Source organism: Phalaenopsis equestris, unplaced genomic scaffold (assembly GCF_001263595.1).
Source record: "Phalaenopsis equestris unplaced genomic scaffold, ASM126359v1 Scaffold000552, whole genome shotgun sequence".
Classification (NCBI taxonomy): Eukaryota; Viridiplantae; Streptophyta; class Magnoliopsida; order Asparagales; family Orchidaceae; genus Phalaenopsis; species Phalaenopsis equestris.
In genome coordinates, this window is record NW_018164992.1 from 1,896,068 (window position 1) to 1,916,785 (window position 20,718).

The 20,718-nt window shown below is 36.5% G+C and overlaps 1 protein-coding gene across 1 annotated transcript in view; it reads right to left on the reverse strand.

Moving 5' to 3' along the window:
• Window positions 1-20,718, reverse strand: part of LOC110029154 (insulin-degrading enzyme-like 1, peroxisomal) — an 80,433-nt gene that overhangs the window by 10,946 nt on the left and 48,769 nt on the right. Inside the window, exons 14-18 of the mRNA XM_020731311.1 lie at window positions 14,101-14,204; window positions 11,407-11,509; window positions 11,157-11,252; window positions 10,621-10,810; window positions 10,286-10,347 (exon numbers count right to left, since the gene is read on the reverse strand). Coding sequence (XP_020586970.1) covers window positions 10,286-10,347; window positions 10,621-10,810; window positions 11,157-11,252; window positions 11,407-11,509; window positions 14,101-14,204 — 555 coding nt within the window. The remainder of the gene's footprint in view (window positions 1-10,285; window positions 10,348-10,620; window positions 10,811-11,156; window positions 11,253-11,406; window positions 11,510-14,100; window positions 14,205-20,718) is intronic.

Genomic DNA, 20,718 nt, shown 5'->3' on the forward strand with positions numbered 1-20,718 from the left:
TGCGACATACAGACTTCGTGATATCACAAGCCAACAATTTTGCACCGAACCCGTGTATAGGAGTTCCACATGATATCTCCTTCTGTATCTCGACGTCTCCTTAGTGGCCAAATCTCGCGATACAACACAATAAGAGCTAGCTGTGAAGCAAACGACGGGATCGTGACATACACGTGTCTCCATAGTACCCTAATGTCGCGATATAGTCGCAATTTGAGCTAGCTGAAAAGCGGACAATGGAATTGTGTTGTACACAACGTCTGCATTGCGCCATAATCTCATGATATAATTGTGATTTGAGTTGGCTGAAAAACCAACCACGGGATCGGGCATACAGAGACCGAACCACGGGATCATGGCACAAGGAAGCTAGCGTTAGAATCACGATTCCACCTTTGGTTTTGAAGTCAGACACCTTAACGAACTGCACCAATGATATCAAAAATCTTCTTAGGAGTAATGACAACTAAGAAAGTAGATGTTGTGGATATGAAATTCAAGGGAGAGTTGAGCCACATCATATTTGAAATAGATGAATGCTTCTTGACCATCGAGGACTGGTTGGAGAGGAGATTTACGACGCTAGATTAAAAGATGAAGATCATGGTGTTTCACACAAAAATGCCTCCGCCTCACGCAGGATTGGACGATGGCAACGAGAACGGATGCGAGCAGCAACAACAAGGTTAATTCGTGCAAAATCAAGGCAGCGTCACTGCATTAGGAGGATCGGGAGCTACAGTTTGAAGCGAAGAAATCAAGAGCAAACTCAAGCGACAACATCTGGAGGGAGTTGCACATCATCGTGAGGGTTGGGACGAGTGACAGTAGACAAATCAAAACAACATGCAATTCAGAATTGGAGAAGATCGCTTTAAAAAACGTCGGCTAGGGATAGAAAACTAGGATGGGTAGGACCCTAACAGAGGGCTACATACAAATGCGCCAGTACTTTTTGTTATACAAGCCTTCCAAGTGGAAGGCGATTACCCGGTAGGCAATTCATAAGTAATAATGGGAACAAAACAACGAAGAAGAGCAGGGGAGTTTGTAAGGAACTAATATGGGCACCATAGAGTATTCAAGAGGGAGAAACAAGATGGTGATGCTTCAATGTGACCCCAACTTGGGCAAGACGTAAGTGACTTTGAAGACTATGATAAGGTCGATTAAGAATGCAAGACTAAGATTCTTAATTGACTTGCATATCATGAAAGAGTCACATGATATGGAGTTGACAGAGATTCCGAAGACCAATAAGCTGCTGGATGAGTTGTTTGGGGTGACGATATTCTCTAAGATTGACTTGAAGTCAGAGTACCATTATATTTGAATGAGACAGAAGTATGTGCAGAAAATAACATGTTGAAACTGTGAGGGTCACTACGAGTTTCTAATTAAATGGAAAACATTGTTAGATGAAGATGCCACGAGAGAGCCATATAACCTGACCCGACGATAAATTTTCACCTTGAGGACAATGTGTCTTTTTGAGAGGGGAGTAATGTTATAACGATGCCTGATATGGAGCGAGACACGTAAATCTCACAATAGAAGCCTTGAGGCAGGAGTGAAGCAGAAATCTCGCGATCAACGTGTGATGTGGGAAGCCCCGTGAAGAAAGCGACCCCTAGCTTTCACATCTAGACCGAACTAGTCTAGGTTTTTTTCGACGCTGATGTGTCAGCCAGACCTCTTAGTATATATTTGTTTTTCGAGTTTTAGGTTGGGAGCTTCATGTTTCTATTCAAGATAGTCCTGGGCATCGGGTTGTTTTCCTTCTAGAGTTGTATCCAATAGAGGGTGTTGCTTCAGTTGTAGCTCGTCTGAGGTGTTGACCTTCTTCCAAGGGTTGAGTGGTGCTTCAATTGTGGCTCATTCTCGAGGGAAAATTTATTGATACCAGAGCCAACGCAACTCACGACGACGAAAGATAAATTTTATTAAGCATATAACGAAGAATACAATCAAAACTCGAAACAAAAAGAGAACAAAAAAAAATAACGACAGCACTTGCACGATTCAACTATGGCCTGGGAGTATCCGCTGATGTTAGCTGCTAAGTAGGTGTAACCGGTGACGGTAAGTGAAGAGAGCAGCACGTGTGAGTGGCTGCTAGAAGGTGGAGGGCAGCAACAGGTGTGGGTGGCTACTGAATGGTGGGGTAGCAGCGGCCGCGACATGGCTGACAACAGGTGTGGGTGGTTGTCCAGAGGGTCTGGAGGGGTACTGCAGGCGGTTGCAGCTACAAGAGGAAGTGGACATGGTCGAGGACCTATCGATAATTGTAGCGGAGAAAGCGACAGCCTGCTACGAGCATCGGAAGTGGGGTGGGGGCCTGTTGGAATTGCAGAACGGTACCAAGAACCAACGGTTCGATGGAAGCCTGACGAGGGACTTAACAACAACTTGGTAACCTGGAGGGGAGGGCTACGACACTCTAGGATCACCGGAAGAGGAACCTGCAATCGTTTCAAAGCAAGCGGAGTCGACACAGTTAAGAATCATGCGAAGGGAAACCCGCAATAGTCTGGAAGCGAGTGAAGGAATCAACGACAATATGGGGTCTCACCAAAGTTTCTGCGACAATATGGAAGCCTAAGCGGGTGACCACGACAAGGTAGAAGTCACAGGAGAAGGACAATGATCGATTGGAGCGGTAGGAGGAGATTGATGACAACTTGAAGCTGCTGGAAGAAATTTGCGGTAGCAAGGAAGCAGCGGAATTACAAAGATAGTCACTACCTCGAAAGAGTTATAACTGGAGCACCACCTCGTCGTTGAATACAACCCTCTAATAGAAAATGTCGATGACAAACTCTAAATTCAAGTAAAAAACCAATAACCCCTAACCTAAACAAATATCACCTATATATAATGGAGATTAGTAAGCACAATTGGTAATAATCAAAATATGAAAGAAATTAGAAAAGGTAGACATAGAATAGGCAAGAACTAGAAACGATAGTAATGGAAAAGAAATGAGAATAGAACGAAAACAGGAAAAAGGAAGGGGTAGTATGTGGCGGCAAGTCCCACCACGTCTAGGGGTCGGCCAATTAGTAGGGTTGGACTGGGCAAGGTCGGCTCAAGTGCCCCGTTCCTAGCCCCGCATCATTTATCTTGGCCTTTCCTTCCCCGCACCCCTCACTTCACTGCCATGGCTCTTTCCTTGCTGCAATCTCCCAAAACAGTTGTCGTTGTCATTCTTTCCTACAGTTCTCCTTTTCCCAGCCACCTCCCGTCCACAATCCCTACTGTCTTCCTTTCAAATCAGCCACCAGTTCTCACTCTTGCTGTTTTTGACAGCCCACAACCTTCCAAAAGCCCAACACCCTCTGCCATCATCGTTCCAGCCCTCCATCCTTGTTGCCCTCGTGTCCCAACCCTCCACTATCGCTTCAGCAGCCCGCAACGCCTCTGCTTTGTTAATTTCCAGCTATCCAACCACCCCAAAGAGCAGACTGCCATCGTTTGGACAACCGCCCCATTGTTCCAACCGCTTATAATTGTTACCTCCCCCATCCACAAGAACGGAAATCCCTTTCCTATTTTGCAACCACCTCTCCAAGCCCCCTAATTGTCATCACCATCACCCGAGCTCCAACCTAGCGTGAGTTGCATAAGTTTGATTCTAACCGCCTATTTGCTTCCAGTACTTCTAATAATAAGATTTATTTTTTTTATTGTGGTTTGGGTTAACTTCGTTATCATCACTTACGGGTAATTTAGTTTTTATTAGACTAAGGGCAATTTAGTTACTTGTCATTTATTGTTGCTTATTATAAATAGGGAATATGCTTATAGTTAGGTTATGATAAAATTGTTGTCTTTGAGTTTTAGATTTGGGTTTTGGGAGAGATTTCCTACCTCTCAAATTGTAGGAATTGGATGGGATCGTCCACCTCTCAAATTGTAAGTATTTATCTTCGTATTTGTGTCGAATGTTGATGTTCTTGTAATAAAAAAATATTTGCCCTAATTTCTGTGTGGAAAATTGATTCGATTCCTATCAGTATCCTAAAATGGTCTCTTCACTTTTAGCTATTATTATTCTTTCCTCATACATGATGACATCCACACTACATCCTGCAACTACATTTGGAAGGCCTTGGTTTCCTTGAACTTCACTATTTATAGGTTGAATCATTTATTTGGGCAAGCTTCCCATTTAAGTGTCTCATCATCTTATGGATCTCAATATCACAACATTTTGTGTGATGTATAATTCTCAACGGAAGGATAATTCTTGTCTAAACTACATGATTCCACAATATCTCCTAAGCTAATATTTATGGATACAAGCCATGGGAAAAAAGGCTCTCAGCATTAATAAAAAAGCAAAGGGATATCAATCATCCAAATAAGCATTTAGGTATGTATAAGGATAGCATCTCAATTTATCAGCAAATACCAATAATTAAAAAAGTGCACTTCAAAGTAAAGCATACATTTAACCATGCACTTTAAAGCATGAAAAGCTTAAGTTTTGTTTTTATTTTTACATTAACTTTCCTTTTTTGAAATTTGGCAACCTAATCCAACATTTTCTGTCATTCAAAATGAAAAGAAACAATTTAAAAAAAAAAACTCCAAAAGTAAGATTCCACCTCTAAAGCTCCAAAAAAAAGAATTCTTTTTTGTCATGTCAACATCAACTCGTTTCTAATATCTAGTCTTTCATCTCATCCTATCAACATTATCTTTCCCATCAATCTTATGCATTGTCGAATAATTTTTGCTTTTCTTTCTAGATAACTCATCCCATTTTTTTTCTTATTCATCAAAATGCAACAAGAGGTGTCAATGAGCCAAGCTTAAATGAGCTGATAGTTTGCTCACGTTCAACTTGTCTCATGTTTGGTGTGTTGAAGTTTGGCTCATTAGAAATTGAACAAAACACAAGCCAATTTCAGAAAAATCAAAATAAATAAATATTAAGTCAAACAATATAGAATCATTCCATTTATCCACTAATCATTCCATTTATCCACTAACCAATTAGTAAATCTAATAGAAAAATCTGTGTGTGTGTATTTCGAGCCAACAACGAGCCAATCACAATCAAACATAGGTCTACTCGTGCTTGGCTCAATTAGAATAGGCTCAAAACACATGTTCATGTTTGGCTCGTTTAATTAACAAATGGATCGAACCAAAACTTCTTAACAATCCATCAAGTGATGTACGTGAACGAGCTTTTTTTATATTCCTATATACCTATTTTTACTCTGTTGGGCTATTCAACCTATGACATGTAATTATTAACTCACTTTCATTTCATATGACTCAGTTTGTCTCACGTGGATCTTTTAATTTGAATGGTGTTGACCTCACTTTTTGTCAACCCTTCAGTCACCTCAATCATTTAAAATAAAAATAAAAAATAAAACACAACAAATGGAAATCAAATATAATCAACTTCAATTAAATCTAAAGTTGGATCAAAATGCAACTCAATGAAAGAATATTCATAAAGTATAATTTTTTACGCTCTGAAATTATTGCTTTATCTACAAGTTATTGTATTACTTGAAATTTCATGCAACTACATTTAGTTCATTATCATTGTATGAATACATGAAATATGTTTCGGTGGCTATCAGACAACTTTTTACATGAAATTTTGAGCGGTGAGCTTTTATGCATAAAAATTTGTCCCACATAAAAAATTTCAATGGAGGGTTGTTTTACAAAATTGACCCAAATCGAACTCCATTTTGAGGCTCATTTAGTCTAAACGATTATTTGGACGAAATTTGGTGAGAAAATTTGGACGATAATTATAATTTCACTCTCAAAATGAATTCAAATCAATTTCAAACTCAAAATATAGTCAAATTGAGCCGAGAACATCAAAACTGACTAATTTGAAGTTCATTTGATCTCTCGTCAATAGTATCCATTTTCCTCAACTTGGAGAACACTTCTTGACCAAAACAAATCGCCCGTACTCCTGTGAGAAAATATTTCATGCTGATAAGGTTCTTGGGGTTCAACGAGCCAAAAATCCTCAAAATCCTCGAAATCCTCACTGCGAGTGGCGTGTAGCTAGGCTAAAAAGTAATTGGTTGTGATCACACCACCCCCTCTTCTCCTGCTCGAGTCCAATAACCACTTGACGAGTTGCTTCGCCACTGTCAATCCGTGGGAGGTCCATGGGTGATCCGTGTGATCTCTAATCGTTCCCACTTCATCTGACAGTGATCTTTTCCCCTCTGGTCAACAATTATTGGGGGATCGATTCGAGGGAGCTAACTGTTCCAGTCGCCGACACTCAAACCCTCGACTCCTATAAATAGGCCCTCCCCGCCCCTTCTCTTCCCCTCTGTCATCTCCCTCATTCTCCTCCCACTCATCCTGTGGTTCTCTAATCTGCTTTCCTCATCTTCCTACGTGCTCTCGGTGGTGTGCTTGGTGGTCTGATCTGTTTTGGTAACTTTTCTTATTCCACTCAAGTTTCATTTTTATTTTTTTATTTTTTTATTTTTTTAATTTTTATTTTATTGTTTTAATTAATCGAAGTATTAGAATAGGCTCGGGTTTGGGTTGGACTTAGGCGACCTCGAACCCAACCTAGCCCAAACCCGGCCTAGCCCAAAACCAACCCGAACCCGAACCCAAACTAGCCCAACCCTGACGTACCTGCTGCAGCCCTGATGCGGTTGAAGGCAAGAAGTTTATTGGCCCAGAGGACTTTCCACCCAAACGAAGAGAATCCTTCCTTTCCAAATTTGCCCCCCCCACCCCCCCTTCTTTCCTATTTTTATTACCTTCCTATTCTAATTCTTTCCCATTTTCCTTTTCTATGCCTTCTTATTCCATCCCTTTCCATTCCTATTACCTTCTAATTCTATCTAATATCATCTATTACATTTATATGTTGATTTGCTTGCTTAGAGGGTAGTCTTGATTTGTCTTTAATTTTAGAATTCTACCTCCAACATTTTTCCCTTCTGAAAGTTGTATTGGACGGCGAGAATGTGCTCCGATTGCAACTCATCCGAGGTGGTGATTATCTCCACTTGTTCATTTTCTTCCTACCACCGCCTACCATCCAACGCCAGTCCAGCTACCACAGGCCAACCCCTGCACCTGCGCTTAGGGGTGTAAAAGAGCCGAACACGAGCGAGCCATGCTCAACCCCTTGTTGGTATCATTTTTTATAGAGGGCAACTCTCACTAGCAAACAAAGAGTCCATTTAACAATCCTAATCATGTAGTCATAAGATAATAAGGGTTTGAGCAAGATTTAAAAATTATTATTTATATTAAAACATCATCTGAATCTAATTTAATAATTTGTATTCTATTTTCTTAATCAATATTTTAATTGATTATAAATCTTTGTAACCTTGTAGTAATTAGATTTTTTTAAAATACTACTTTATATATATATATATATATATATATATATAGAGTAGAATTAACGAGCCGAACATGAGCTTCTTAATGAGCCGAACACGAGTTGTTCGCGAACAACGAGCCGTTTTGATAGCCCTACCTGCGCTGGTGTTGCCAACTACCTCCAACATCTCCCAGTCAGGTCGCCCGCCATCCCATACCCATCCAACAATCACCGATCACCCATGCACCCTCCCTGACGCCATTAACTGTCTCCAACATCTTCCAACCAGGTCACTGCAACCTTTAGCAATCTCAAACCTGGCCACAACTTCCTCCAACCCTAACAGGCCTACCGATCTTCCCTCCAGACCATCCAAACCTGCCGCAACTCATCTCTAAAAGTTCAAACTGTTGCAACACCTCTCCCTTAGTCCTCCAACCGCTGCCTACAGACCAACCGGTATCAACTTCACCGCTCTCTTCCTAGCGAGCTGCTTTGTGTTTGTGTTGTTTTATGTTGAAGAGTCGTCATTGTAACTTTTGAATTTTAGCAATAAATATTTTCATTCAGTCATGATTTTGGTTAACTTCAGTATCATTCACTTTTTAAAAGTTAAAATGGAGGTATTTTTATGTGATATGAAAGATTTGGGAGGTATATATAAATACATAGGAATTGGGTGTTATGTATGTAAATGCCACTATTACTGATGCAAGACCTTTATAGGTCATTTATGACTAGGGATGTAAACAAGCCAGCCGAACACAAGTGAGCCTAGGCTTAGCTCGTGTTCAGCTCGTTAAAAGAATACCACTGTTCGTGTTCAGCTCGTTTATATTTTGAACACAAAAAAATTGTTTATGTTCGACTTGTTTGCTTAGTGAGTCAAACACGAGCTGTTTGCAGACAAAGAGCCGTTTTGACAACCCTAGTCACACAGCCGAATTATGACTAGGGCCTTTGATAAGCAAGTTATTGTTCCCTTCAAATGTAAGATTTGTATTGACTTCTCATCAAGTAATTACCGATAAAAAATAGAATTTGAAGGCATACATTCATATAGTTGCTCATGTAAAATTTTGTCAAAAATATTCTTTGTTATAAGGCTCATACTACACAATGGATCTCGACAATCAAGATAATCGAAATCAATCAAATGGCCAAAGCCTCCCTTAAAACTTGTTTGTTGTTGTTCCAACTATTTTAAATCTATAGTGTAATCAAAATCCTGCGTCGCCTGTAGATCTTGTGATGGAATTTGTCAATTTGTAAATTTAGTGTCTGACCAATGTTTCAAAAAGTTGGTAAGAGCCTTCTGTTTATGCAAGAGCATTTACTTTACCATCAGTAGAGATTAAGAGTAGATTCCGAATGATTATACTTTTGCAATGAATGTGAGTGGCTCATGGTTTTGATTGTAGTATTCCTAAGATCAACGCTCAAGTGGAAAGGTTTCAAATTCTATTTTTCTAATCTCGGTAGGAATATTTCTCAATTTCCTATGGTTTACCATACTCCAAATAAAACACAATAACTCAGCTAATTACTTCGGCATTGATAACTTGTGAAAATTTTATGGAGTAGCTAATTACCTTCAAATGGATACTCTCTTCTTTGCTCTCATGTTATCATATATTTTGTATTTTGCTTTAAATTTTTCCTTCTAGCTACCCTTTATAATTGGTTTTGTTGCATTCCTTTCATAAATTTGTTATAATATTTTGCTTAAAAAAATGCAACACAATTTTTTTTTATCTGCCTCCTCATTTTTAATAATGACTACACAAATACTTTAATGATTTGAATTTTATCTTACCATCATGTATTCGTTATTTACAACGTAAGTCCATGTTATGCTTGCACTACAATTTTATCTTGGCATAATTTTTATAAAATAAATGCCCAATTTACTCATAAGGATTAACTAAACAATATAAAGGAAGACAACACAAAACAAATGACTAATTATAATTACACACATAAACGGCTCAACAATGATATCCAAACCTAAATATCTCATACAATATCAATTGTACAACATTCGATTGCACGGCATAAGATATGCTACTTAATAATCTATAAGCAAGATGTAAAAAAAAGAGATATATCAGTCTGGTAAATTAAAACGGTTTCACTTAATTAGCAATTAAATAGAGAGAGGAAGAAATGAACGGGAATCTGTTTGCAGGTTGCAATTGCTTCACTTAGTATTAATTACTTTCCCCTCAATACGTTCACAGAATAATTAAAACATTACTGCTTAATGCTTAAAGACTTATTTTATGTAAATAATAACTATAAGGCATGCTGAATCCGACTTTGTAATGCTCGTATTGCCCTCTTGTAAAATTAAATGAAACAAGGTCCTATCACAAATACATTATATGGTGTGTCCTTCAGTTTTTTTTTTTTTTTTTTTTTTTTTTGGAAATAATATGGGCATTCGAGCACTAGTCCAAAGCATAAAATCAATGAACATGGCATAATCATGCCATTTTAATTAGCTTAAATACATATGTTTTTGTTAATGTATCGATGAATGCAAAAGCTTAAGTCTTCTTTTCTTATAATCTAAACATAAAAACACTTGCTTTTCAGAGATTTTTCAACAACAAGTTCAAGTCATGTCACGTCTATGTCTACGTTTCACAACAAAAAGAAAGAATCATTTATAATAATCCAATCTCCACATTCGTCATAATGAAACCCAAATTGGCTAGAAGAAGAAGCTACAAAGACATGAAAAAGAGAAGGCAAAATTAAATAGTGAAATGTAACAAATTAAAGTTCGGTGCCCTTCAACAAATTATCAGTCACTCATAATTGCTCAATTAAAAAAAACCATCATGATTAACAGAGAAAATGAAAGTAAAATGAGGCAAAGAAGCATTACTTCCAAAGATCTAATAACACAGATTAAATGCAAAGAAAAACTACCTGAAATCCACAATCAGTGCTTTGAATCGTGTAATAAAGACCAGCCACCTGGGCATAATAGGCTAAAGTAGAGGATACAATTAGCCCAAAACTTAAAATTTGAAAATTTTGAAAAATAGCACAAGATCACTTATGAAGCCAGCATAAACACAAATAATAGAAAAAAATTACAAAAATGAATTGATAAAACATGGAGGCATGGGTATTCAAATGTAAACACCATTATAGAAATACATGACATGATTGACAGATAGATTTATAAATTAATCATGCCCAATAATATAGAAAAATAGATTAAAATGTGTTGTCTGAGAAAAAGGGTACAAGTCATTTACCATATTCATTCAAATAATCGATCAACAATCGGGTAAAAATATCAGTAAGGACTGAAGCTTCAGGCGACTGGTTTGACAATGGGCAATTGAAATCTATTTTGACATGAGCTTTAGGAGTAAAAAACATAGTATCAGGTTTGTACCATAATCTTGAGAATGGTGATTTCCTTATGAGACATGGACATCGAACCTGTTTATGAACTTTGCAATCTTAGATACCACAACGCAATTAGGAAGATTTACATACCTAGCACACAATTTTTAACATATCTCACATCTAAGCTTCCATATTGACATACATAGCACTTTAGTGCTTTAAACCTATGCATGAAAAGTTGTATTTGGCTTTTAAAAAGTGGTAATAGTGTTATTCTCTATGTGATATTAAATATTTGAGTGCTATGTGCATAAAAAATATGAATGTTTAGGTGCAAGATATTTGAATACATAAGAATTGTGTGCTGCGTATGTAAATGCCCCAAGAAATTATTAGGTTCATGAATAATTAAACATGTATGTTCATATATGATGTTTACTTTATCTGAAATTTGCTTTATTGTCAGATCAGTTGCAATGAAAATGTTGGGAATTGGAAGATGCAAATTTTCTTGAGGAGCGTTCTCCATCCATTGCTACAAAACACATGTATATTTAGTCACTCATCATTTTTCAGAAATATTCAGTAAAACATAAACTACAATAGAGAAAGAAAGAAAAGAGAAAAATATGAATCCTTTGAAGGATTTTTGAAACAAAAGTTTGCACCACAAAAATTCAATAATCAACCTGAATGGTGGAAGGAGGTAACTTCTGAACAGAATAATTAGTTCCGTACCATGGCTCAACTGAATCGGTACACCCTTCAAACGATCTGGATTCCCAGAATATTCTGATTGGAAAGAAAAATTTCTAAGCATAAACCAATTGAAAATTTTAAATAAAAATTTTAGGGGCATTTATATATATACCATCCAATTCCTATGTATTTACATATCTAACACCTAAACTTTATTGTTTTTACACTTACACCACCTAAATCTTTCATATCACAAAAAAAAATATTGAAATTGAACTTCAGGTGTTGAATATGAAAATACATAAAAGTGAAATACACCTTTGTCTGCATATGCTAGGTAGCATGTATGTAAAAATTGAACTTCAGGTGTTGAATATAAAAATACATAAAAATTGAGTGGTATGTATGTAAATCTTCCAAAATTTTAATGATAATATCAAAACTGATGCCAAAACAACAAGGAAAATTTATAAGGAAGCTATCACATTGTACAAGAACAAGTTGACACCAGCAGCAGAGGAGAGAAGAACTTCCTGCCATTTTAGCTTATAGTTTATGACTAACATAATAGCATTAAAAGTTACAACATGGCCAATACAAAGATATCCTGTAGAAGCTATTGACAAATATACTCCATTAAGAGAGTCCTATCCAGAAAAACAATCCATCATCAGTTAGCTAGTCGATGCTATAATTATCCTGCCTGTTTTCAAATAGCTGTTTTTTGATGCTATTTTTAGTGATTCAGTCTCTATGTTATTTTAGTATGATAATTAAGTGTTTTCTTCATGTCAAGTGACAATTTTTATTAAAAAAAACTACTTTTTCTCTCCTATTTAGGTTGTGCAATTTGTCAAATTTTAATGAACGTCTAAACATTTCGGTACCTAGCCATTAGAATAATTAGTTGATTTAGGCCATTCAAACTAATTTTACTGAAAAAAGTTATTTTTCTGCTGCCATGAAATTCGGATGGCCTCTTTGCAAGGACGTTTGATGCTCTTTACATTTTTCTCTGACAAACTCAGAAAGCTCTGCAGACTAGAAGTTAACTTTCCTTCTTCTTATCCCAAATCTTGGTCTCCTTTATCCATCCCTCCAACGAAGCACCAAAATCATGCTAACTCCAACACATTGAAACCATATCCAAAAAAAAAAAGATTGTGGGTGTTGACCTCATATCTGCTCCACCTTCAATCCACTTGAATGCAGCAATAGCAACAGATGATGGATACATATCACTCAAGTTCAATTTTGAATGCATCACACAAATTAAAATCATAATGATTGCTTGTTTGGTGAAACGAACTTGCATTGATGCGGCTGGTGCATCAAAGTTACCAAAAAAGTGTCCCTCAACTAATTTGACCAAGTATGATAAAAAATTGAGAACAACAAACGTAAAGCCACATTGGTGTAGAATGCAACTTCTTGACTACATAAAAAAATTTGTCTAGGCGCAACACATTTCATAAAAAAACTTTGTCAACATGTCAAGGGTGCCAAAAAAGACCCTTGGTGTCACACCTATCATCGCACAATAATAACAATGGATAATGGACACGATGTCACGCAAAATTGCTCAACTGGGGCTCTCTATGTAAAATATGTTGTCATCGGAATAAAGGAAAAAACTTTTAGGGTAGACACCATATTGCCCTATCCACGACACAATGTCAAAGCAAAAAAAATTGCTAGCAACTGCACCCAATTCAAGATTAACGAAAAAAATAAGGATTTGCTCAAGACATGCTACTATTTATTTTCTTTACTTTCCTTTTTCTTTTAAAAATTTATCATTAAAATATTAAAACTTAATTGTGAGGGAAAATCTTCCTATCTTCTTATTCCACAATCGAAAGCAAATGTTACATTTATATATAGTCCTAGCACTATAGATTAGAAATGTTGCTAATATAGAAAAAGGTAATTAGATCTCATCTAATTATATTACCTAATATCAAGCTTCCTAATATACAACCATTAGGTTTAAAACTTTTCATAACATTGACCAAGTAGCCATCTTGTCCCATAACCTTATAAACATATCAAATCCCAAAATAAAAAGGTAGGAAAAAATCTAAATAAAGCAAAATACCAATGTTCCCAAAAATACAAAAATAAAAACAAAGAATGGAATATATGATTAATTTTTCCAACAAAGTTGAATATCATCACCATCTTCTCTGCAAACTTACATATTATCCCAATCCTTCCCCTATTTGAATGCATATAAATGGCCAAAAACTTTTAAAATCACTAATAGTTTTCTATGAATTCATACAAACTCATGATGGCCAAAAACAGCAAAACCAAATGCAGGTTAATTGAATAAATTTAGAAAAAACAAATATAAAAAACCAACTATTCCTTAAATGAAAGTAAGATAAAATATAGACTGACATGAAGTCATTAGATTTCGTAACAAGAGGCACATGTTGGTTTACCAGTACGAATAATTTTTATTTGAATGATAAAAGAGTAATTTTTTGTGGTTACTCATGCAATCAAGAGGAATAAATTGAGCTTAAATGATACTAAAGAATAAAAGGCTCAGGAATAAATGACAAACTAGTTCCGAAGCAGAAAAACCATCAATAATTCCGATACTAGAAAATATCCAAGCAAAAAGCTATTTCAAACAGCAAGAAAAAAAAAAGCACTAAATACAAAATTATTTGCACCTGACCCTCTTTGGACTCAGCTCATTCAACATTGTTTGAATGGTGCTTGGATTAAATTTGGAAGGCAGCGACGACTGTACAAGCCAATCTTCAGGAGGGTACAACTGAAATACCGTTTTGCAGACCAGTATTAAAAAAAGCTTAAAATATTATTCAGAAAGAAAATCACAATACGTTTCTATGTTACAATGCAAATATTAGCAAATGTTTTGACTATGGCTATGCTTGGCATTGCATTCTGATTACAGTGATACCGCACGGCACAATTTTATTGATGACATAAACAAGGTCATAATTAAGACTCAAAAGAAAGAAAAACAACAAAAAAAATAGAAGCGTAAAACCAAGGATTACAAATACAATCCCAACAAAAGAAGACACAACAAGCTTGACGAGGAGCGAGCTCGAGCGGTGGTGCAAGGCAGGTGGTTGTGGTGAAGGTCGGAGTAGGAAAGTGGCTGGCAGCAGTGGAAGAGGGAGTTGGGGTGGTTAGATTCCGAAATGACAGCAAGGAAACAGAAGTATGGTAAGATAAATGCCTCTTCGAGGTCGAGCTACAACCGAAGCACTATTCGAACCCTTAAAGACAATCACCACCTCGGACGAGAGACAGTCAAAGCACTACCTCGACGTCGGAGACAACCCTCAAAGGAAAAATATCAAGGCTAAAATCTGAATTCATATATAAAAAACAAGCCCCCTAACTCTAAGCACATCATCCTCTATTTATAATGGGGCTAGAACATTGTTTTAGGCAATACTTAAAATAAGAAAGAAGAATCAGAATTTCAGATTTAGATAAGGAAATCAAGTGAGGGAAAATTAGATTTAGGGAATGGTAAATAAAGTAATCAAAATTCAAATATTCGAAAAGAATTAAAAATAGGAAAGGTCTTAAAATAAAAAAGGAGAATAAAATATAATCAGAATTTCAGATTTTAGAAAAGAATTTAAAATAAGAAAGTGCTAAGAAGGGAGGAAAGGGAGGAAAGGAAAGGGGAAGAGAGGAGCGGCAACCCCCCCTCCTTTTGAGAACCGATCGGTCCTCCATAGCCTCAGCATCAGTCTTCAAGGGTTGGCAGCTTCGACGTCATAGATCAAAGCTTCCATGTCGTTTTCAGCAACCCCTGGATCCCACTGACAATTACACCGTCTACCAAAGCATCGGAGGAGCTTTTCCCAGTTGCAAGCATATCTCCTTATCGATATGTTATAGCTGGCATAATCTGTGCCAGAAATGCACCACCACGTAGGTTCTCCTGAACAAATTTCAAACAAATAAATATCTCCTATGCTTCTCATTTATGACAAGATCGACGGGCCTCAACGAGGTTGAGGGATTTGCAAGAGTTCGGTTGATGGGTGATTCTTATTATCTTTCGGGTCTTTCCTTCGACTCTTCAAGTTTTGCAGAACTAACATCTTCTGCCGCGTTCCAATAACAAGAGCTTCACATTGTCCTTTCGTCTCTTCAGATGGAATATTGGGGGTGAGGGTTGGAAGTGTAGCTGTCTGTGATGTTATCAGTTGGTCGTTATTAAAACCATCCACTGGAATTTTAAATTTTGACACTTCTGATCTGCATGATTTTTATATGTGTCAACAAAAAGTTCATCTTCTAGGAGAGCAAGAACTACTATCTCATCAAAAATCATGTATTTCTTTTGATCACATGGAGAAAAGACATTGGATGTATCCATGAATAAGTGAGTTCCACGGGAAAGACGTCATCAAATGGAAATTCTCTTTCGAACAGCTCTTCAGTGTCTTTGGTGTCTTTACCCAACTTTTTGATGACGCCCTGATCGGTGAAGTAGATCACTCCTCTGGTTGTGCATTCTGCATCAATATGTCCAAATCGTGGCACTTGCAACATCTTCTGATTGTGACAGATTTGCAGATTAGTTTTGTTGAATAGTACCACAGATTGGTTTCGCCGAATAGTAGCACGAGGGGTCACTTAGTGTAGCAGTCTCTCCACTTCGAAAGCTAGAATCTGTAACTTTTGGCGGTAGAAAGTTGATAAGAATTAGCGCTATGTTTCCCGCTTCATCTTCTTATTTCCTCGTTCTTCCCTTCGACCTTCTCCCACTGGATTTTATTTTCAATATCTATAAGCCTCTATTGGAGGCGGCGAAGTTCTCGTCATATCTCTTCCCGGGTAGGTTCGGGCATATTCATTCTTGGCAGGCATAATTGATGGTTTTGGAATCTGTGGAAGGAATGAAAAAAGTAACAAAGAAAGAAGAGGAAAAAAATAAAAGAAAGAAAGAACAAAAAAAATTTGGTGTAGTGGATTAGGTAGGGGCGAATGCTAGAAACCCTGGGATGGGACTAAGGTTGGGTTAGCTTTAATACCAAACGATAATGGAGTTAACCCAAACCATGACGCACGACATAATTTTATTAATGACGTAAACAAGGTTACAATGAAGACAACACACAAAAAAAGCGTAAAACAAAAGATTACAAATAAAGACTCGACAAAAAAAGACACAAGCATGACGAGGGGGGGAGCCCGAGCGGTGATGCAATAAAGGCCGAAACAGGAATTTGGCTGACAACAGTAGAAGATGGGGTTGCAATGGTTGGATTCTGAAATGACAACAGAGAAACAAAAGTATGGTAAGATAAATGTCTCGTCGAGGTCGAGCTAAAGCTGGAGCACCAATTGAAGCCTTGGAAACGATCACCACCTCGGACGAGGGACAGTCGGAGCACCACCACGACGTCGGATACAACCCTCAAACAAAAAATATCAAGGCTAAAACCAAAATTCAGATATAAAAAATAAGACCCACATCACTAAGCACATCATCATCTATTTATAATGAGACACGAAATTTACTTTAGGTAATAATTAAAATAAGAAAGAAAAGTCAAATCAGGATTTCAGATTTAGATAAGAACATAAAGTGAGGGAAGATCAAATTTAAGAATGGATAGATAAAGTAACCAAAATTCAGATTTTGGCAATGACTTAAAATAGGAAATGTTTTAAAATAATAAATGAGAATAAAAGATAACCAGGATTTCAGATTTTAGGAAATGATGCTAGGAAGGAAAGAAAGGAAATAGGGGAAAGGAAAGGGGAAGAGAGCAGCGATAGCCCCCCTCCCTTTGAGGACTGGTCGGTCCTCCATAGCCCCCATACATGTCATGCAGTGTGGCTATGGCATGGTAGTTTCTTACTAAGCCGCACTTTTGGTGCAGTACTGCACTGCAGGAAGGACTAATTTGCTAAAAACACCTCTATTAAAAGTTGTTGATGCCAGAAGAGAGAATAGGATGCATTGATATGTAATTTATGAAATTATTCCTTAAGCAACGTGCTAACAAGAAATTCTCAATCTCCTTTATGAAAAGGAGAAACCTAGTCAAGTATCTCTATTATGATCACTGAATAGAGAAAATTAAGTGACAAAATAACTCTGAAAGATTTATTTAAAGTCATCATGCTTGTGCACAATTGACAACAACAATGATAAATTACAAATAAAATACATGGTAACAATCCCAAAACTACCTAAATGACAGTTTCGTACGATAATAAACAACATCAAATACTGGAAGCAAGCAGTGTAAGCAAAATTAAAGTAACACATGTTCATCATCTTAGAGGGTTAATAAAAGTGATCATTGAAATAAATCACAAGTAAAATCATTTGATTTATGTCCACTTGAACTCCTAAAGCAAGCCCAAAAAAAATTGATGTGCTAATGATGATAATGATGATGACGACAAAGAAAATGTTGAATAGCGGGTAACAAAGTAAATAGGCTCTCCATCGTGATCAAGTGATTATGAAAGAATAAAAAGTCCTATTTCTATCACATCCTGTGTTATGAATTCATAGACCTACAAAAATATTAAACTGTTGTGTAGATTATTTAAATTGGAAATCCTTGAGTTGTGGCACCATATGGAGCACCATGATTGGTGTGCACTTAATACACAAGCCACGTTAAAAACCATAATGGAGCCCTTCACAGAAGTGGGGCGCTATGCTATTAGACTGACATCTACGGTGTTGTCCGCCTCATGCTTTACTTAGTTGACGCTGAGACAGTCGAATAATTTGAAACTTATGTTAGGCGTCAGACTAAAAGGATAATTTAGTCATTTGTTAGTTATTATTGTAGGGTATAAATATGGCTTAATATATTTAAGGTTATGTTATGTGTGATTGTTGTCTTGAATCTTACGATTAGGGTTTGGGAACAATCACCTACCTCTCGAATTGTATGTGTTTATCTTTTATGTATTTGAGATTGTATCGTTTTGATTTGTTATCAGCGGAATAGAATATATTATTTCTGCCTAATTCCTATTATAACTTGTCTTATTTCTATCATATTCACTCCGACATAGAAACACAATGACACAAGCACCATCTTTATGAAATTAGTAAAAAAATATCAACATTAATAATTGAAAAATTCATAAGAAATATCGTAAAAGGAAAAAAAACAACATATTCTATCAATAATTAACGCTGCCTCCAACAAGACCTTAAAGGTATTACATATGGAATTGCAAAATCGATGGAAAAGGGAGTGCATGTGTGACTTGAAATAAAAATCAAATCATTCACCTCCATTCATTCCAGGGTGACACCATTATGCTCATCTTGCTCTCTTCTCTGGCTCGACCACGCCTAACCATACTCACAAGCCTTATCATGCTAAATACATATGTGCTGACGAGTTCTCTGCTAGTTGTGCGGTCGTTTACGCTCCTGCTTCGCTTCCACAAGTCTGTCTTTGCTTAATTTCTCACACATAACCATGGCACCTTACATGCCTCTTACTCGACTCGCAATCTGTTCTACGGATCTCTGGCATCAAATCTCATGGTATCAACATCCTATTTTTCTTGCATTAGATTGGGGCTTGTGGAATTTGTTTCTCAAGTAGCTCAAGCTTCCCTCTAATAGCCATTGAAATTTTGCTCATTTTCCATGTCCACGGTTCAACTAGATTGTTGGCGTTTAGCTCTGAATTATGCCAAGTTCACTATTTTCATTCTTCTCTGAATTGGAGCTTTCTCCCACTACTCATATGGCATTGCCTTCTTAAGTGTTGTAGTTGGCTCTTGCATCGAAGTCTTTGATGAATATTCTTGTTGCTTCATTGTCATCCATCCTTATACACCAAGTGTCTTTGGATTGCCTAATAATTGGTGTTGGTCTTCATAATTTCACATGCTTTATCTCTATGGATTCTAGTGTTTAGCCTAAATGAATTATTGCTCCCTCCTTTTTATTGTTCATGTTAGGAGAAAAGCCCATATTAAGTCATTCAGACCATCAAGCTTCTTATTATTCTATCATCATGGCACAAATTCTCTTCGACAAAAACTTACGGCTGACCTTCATCAATTCTCTAAATGACAATTTCATTTATTTTTGCACTTTGGTAGGAAAATTTTCATTTGATTGCACAACCCAAGAGATTATTTGATCCTTCATGTATGATCTTTATATGTCAAGTGATTACTATGTTGGTCTTTTTGATAAGTGTCACATGCTTATCAGATAATCGTTTGATACAAATTATAGTGGACTTCTCTCTAGGAATTCATATTATGTGAATAGCCTAAAATTGTGTATGTTGAAGTGATCGTCTTTCATTGATATTTCTGAGGAGCGCCCTATTACATTTGTTTAAGTTATTTTCCATCATCTTAGGGTTCATTACATTAAGAATCCATATTATACTCTTTAAATTCAATATTTGAAAAGCAATTATAAATGAATGATGCAACTGCTAGCTTATTAGTTTGTGGCCCATTTTCTGTTAAGCTAGGAATTTTTCCCCTTTGACACAGGAGGTAAAAATTGACACTTCATCACATGCCTATTGATAAAAGATCGAAACTGAGAGTTCGCCATCATATTGCAAATGTTACAAATTCTTTAGAAATGATTTTATCGATTGCTTTAAAGCCCATAAAAAATTAAGCAAATCAATCATCCTAAGGTTTCACTACTAAAATTTGCTCTTTCGATCACTACACAGAATAAATCTATTGCAAAAACTCATGATAAAATGTGGTACAATAGTATGTCGGATTGTGCTTCCTTTAGGTTAGTTCCCTTGGGGTACAATCATGATCTGGATATTACACAAGATTCATAACACGAGTTAGCATTTTCACTAATTGCTTAAGGTTTGTTGATTGAAAATATCCCCTTTGTTTCTCTAACTTTGAAAGTGTCTTCTGATATATCTAGACATTTGTCAACCGTTTGAAAATCATCTTGCGTCTCTTACTATTTCTTCTACATGTGATACTAAAATAGTATTCAACAATAGTACAGTTGATTGTTAAGATATAAAGGCATAAAACGATATTCTAACATGTTTCAATCTCATGAATTTATAAAGATGTTTGGTTAATATAGTGCATAAAAGATTTCTAATAATATTTTATTGTCAGGCACTAATCAAAAGAAAGCCATTCTTTCCAAAGATTTGCTAGATGCTTTATATTTTATTGTCTCTATGCTTTATATCAGGTAGATTTTATGAATCGTCTTTGCATTTCATGATGATAGTCCTACGTAACCGCATTTTCATTGTTTTAAGGTAATAAAACTAATTTAAGGTGGATGG